This window comes from Nematolebias whitei, chromosome 2 (genome assembly GCF_014905685.2).
Source record: "Nematolebias whitei isolate Nwh7 chromosome 2, NemWhi1, whole genome shotgun sequence".
NCBI classification, from domain to species: Eukaryota; Metazoa; Chordata; class Actinopteri; order Cyprinodontiformes; family Rivulidae; genus Nematolebias; species Nematolebias whitei.
The window spans coordinates 52266112-52269563 of NC_056499.1; the positions used below are offsets into that span (position 1 = coordinate 52266112).

Below are 3452 nucleotides of genomic sequence, written 5' to 3' on the forward strand. Positions count from 1 at the left end.
AAGGGATATTTGAAAGATTTTAGCTCATTTCAGTTTTGATGTTTATAGTGACAGCGTGAGGCACAAACAGAACCCTTTATTAGTCTTTCTGAGGCTTGGAGACATGATCTCCCTTCACGTTAAGACAAAGACAGAAAACGTGCTAACTCTACATCTGTTCATCCGTCTCTTTTTTCTTCGTCTGTCCCTTGTTTCATTTTCTTTATTTTTGTGCTAAAACTTCAACTCTTCAGATACTTTCAGATTGAATCTTATCAGTAGTTGAACTTTGATTTAAAGGGTTGAATTTTAGTTTAATTTCTCTAAAGGATTTCTATTCTTTTCCATTTGATTCTATGATTCGACTGAATTTTGACTTCAGCATATTTAAGCAGTGATTTATTTTTGCAGAAATGTAAATACTTTCTGTTTGAACTTTCAAAGCTCTTTTTGAATGTTTCGAACTGGTCCTGGGGTCAGCAGGGTCATTGTGATGCTCCGGAGGTGTTGGACTCAGGAAGCTTCTGTTCAGAACCAGCAGTAAAACCCTGAACTCAGGTTCTGTTTGTGTCTTCAGCTACACGCAGACTGGCGCCACATCTCTGAAGCTCGTCATGAAGCACTTCTGGACTCTGATCTCAGAAACTCTGAGGGCCTCGCCAGCTGTTGGAGTGGACATCACACGGGAGGAGAGGTGAGTCTGTACAGCACCAATCAGAACCATGAGAACTTTCTTTACATCCTGCAGAACCTTCTGCTTTTATTTGTTCCACCCCGTCAGAAAACGTTCTGAGATTATTTCAAACCTTTAATCTTCAGTTTGAACCTGATGTAAACTGACTGTTTCTGTCGGAGTTCTGCAGCTTGTTTGTTCTGCTCATGATGCCATTGTTTGCTCCTGCAGACATCTTAAGTGTCGCGAGTGCTGCAACCACCTGAAGAACCTGAGCAACATTGTGGAGAACAGGGCAGGGCAGGTTGGTCGCCACGGCAGCACCTTCAAAGAGCTGCAGCTGCTCATGACGCCACTTCACGAGACGCTCTGAGAAACACCAGGCCAACTGACCCGATCGTTCAGAGTGTGAAGCCCGGAGGTAGGTGGTCCAAGTTCAGCTCAGAGAACAAACACTGCTGAAACACAAATCTACCACAACACAGAACCAAGATCAACTCCGGGTCCAACTTATCAGTTCTATTCACTGAGACAGAACTGATCCAGTTTGGGTCATTTTGATAAATGTGATGGACTGATGAACTGAAGCACCTGGTGATGGACTGATGAACTGAAGCACCTGGTGATGAACTGAAACACCTGGCGATGGACTGATGAACTGAAACACCTGGTGATGGACTGAACTGGGTCTCAGGTTGGACAGAGGCTTGAGTTAAAAAACTGATGTTGAAGGCAAGAAACTGTTCAGAAACTTAAAATAAAAACTGTGAAAATAAAAACAATTGTCTTATGTTCAGAACCATAGAAGCTCCCGCAGAACTTTGGGTTCTAACTGGAAGCTGCTTCAGTCTGGGTGGTAACAACCAAAGGTGAAAGGTGGCATTTTCACTCCATTGCAATTTAATTCATTTCAATTACCGTGATTTAATTTCTATAGCACCAAGTCTCAACAGAAGTTGTCTCAGGTCACTGTACAGAAACATTCACTACATTATAAAAGATAATTAGTAGAATCCAACATTTTTCAGTAAGGTCATCTGGACAGTTTCTTTTTCTTTTTGTGCTGAAACGTTTTGCCTTCGATCCAGAAGGCTTCATCAGTCAAGGAAGCACACAGCAAAACTGATTCTTCCCCCAGCCGCTGTTTTGTGTGTATATATATATATATATATATATATATATATATATATATATATATATTATACACAATCCGCATTCCAAAAAAGTTGGGACACTAAACAAATTGTGAATAAAAACTGAATGCAATGATGTGGAGGTGCCAACATCTAATATTTTATTCAGAATAGAACACAAATCACAGATCAAAAGTTTAAACTGAGAGAATGTATCATTTTAAGGTAAAAATCTGTTGTTTCCAAACTTCATGGTGTCCACAAATCCCAAAAAAGTTGGGACAAGTCCATTTTTACCACTGTGTGGCATCCCCCCTTCTTCTTACAACACTCAACAGACGTCTGGGGACAGAGGAGACCAGTTTCTCAAGTTTAGAAATAGGAATGCTCTCCCATTCATGTCTAATACAGGCCTCTAACCGTTCAATCGTCTTGGGCCTTCTTTGTCGCACCTTCCTCTTTATGATGGGCCAAATGTTCTCTATAGGTGAAAGATCTGGACTGCAGGCTGGCCTTTTCAGTACCCGGATCCTTCTCCTATGTAGCCATGATGTTGTGATTGCTGCAGAATGTGGTCTGGCATTATCGTGTTGAAAAATGCAGGGTCTTCCCTGAAAGAGATGATGCCTAGATGGGAGCATATGTTGTTCTAGATCCTGAACATAGTTCTCTGCGTTAATGGTGCCTTTCCAGACATGCAAGCTGCCCATGCCACAAGCGCTCATGCAACCCCATACCATCAGTGATGCAGGCTTCTGAACGGAGCGTTGATAACAACTTGGGCTGTCCTTGTCCTCTCTGGTCCGGATGACATGACGTCCCAGTGTTCCATAAAGAACTTCAAATTGTGACTCATCTGACCACAGAACAGTCTTCCATTTTGCCACACTTCATTTTAAATGACCCCTGGCCCAGTGCAAACGTCTGAGCTTGTGGAGCTTGCTTAGAAATGGCTTCCTCTTTGCACTGTAGAGTTTCAGCTGGCAACAGCGGATGGCACGGTGGATTGTGTTCACTGACACTGACACTGACAACGCTTTCAGGAAGAATTCCTGAGCCCATTCTGTTATTTCCTTGACAGTGGCTTTCCTATTTTAGGTGCAATGATGTTTAAGGGCACGGAGATCACAAGCATCCAGTACAGTTTTACAGCCTTGACCCTTACGCACAGCGATTGTTCCAGATTCTCTGAATCTTTTGATGATGTTATGCACGGTTGATGATGATAACTTAAGACTTTGCTATTTTATGCTGGGTAACACCATTCTGGTATTGCTGCACTATCTTTCTGTGCAACAATGGTGGAATTGGTGATCCTCTAACCATCTTGGCTTCTGAGAGACACTGACACTCTGAGAAGCTCTTTTTATACCCAATCATGTTGTCAATTGACCTAATTACTGTTAATTGGTCTTCCAGCTGTTCGTTATGCTCATTTTCCTTTTTCCTGCCACTTATTGCTACTTGTCCCAACTTTTTTGGGATTTGTTGACACTGTGAAATTTTGAATCAACATATTTTTCCTTTAAAATGTTACATTTACTCCGATTAAACTTTGATCTGTCATCTATGTTATATTACAAATAAAATATTGACATTTGCCATCTCCACATCATTGCATTCAGTTTTTATTCACAATTTGTTTAGTGACCCAACTTTTTTGGAAT

At 41.4% G+C, this 3452-nt stretch overlaps 1 protein-coding gene across 1 annotated transcript; it reads left to right on the forward strand.

Moving 5' to 3' along the window:
• Window positions 1-556: 556 nt before the first annotated feature.
• On the forward strand, window positions 557-1417 carry LOC119430290 (katanin p80 WD40 repeat-containing subunit B1; the record flags this gene model as incomplete). The annotated part of the gene is given in 2 exon segments (XM_037697735.1): window positions 557-673; window positions 884-1417. Coding segments are annotated over 2 exon segments (259 nt in total), but the record flags the coding sequence as incomplete, so codon positions are not given.
• Between the last annotated feature and the right edge of the window lie 2035 nt (window positions 1418-3452).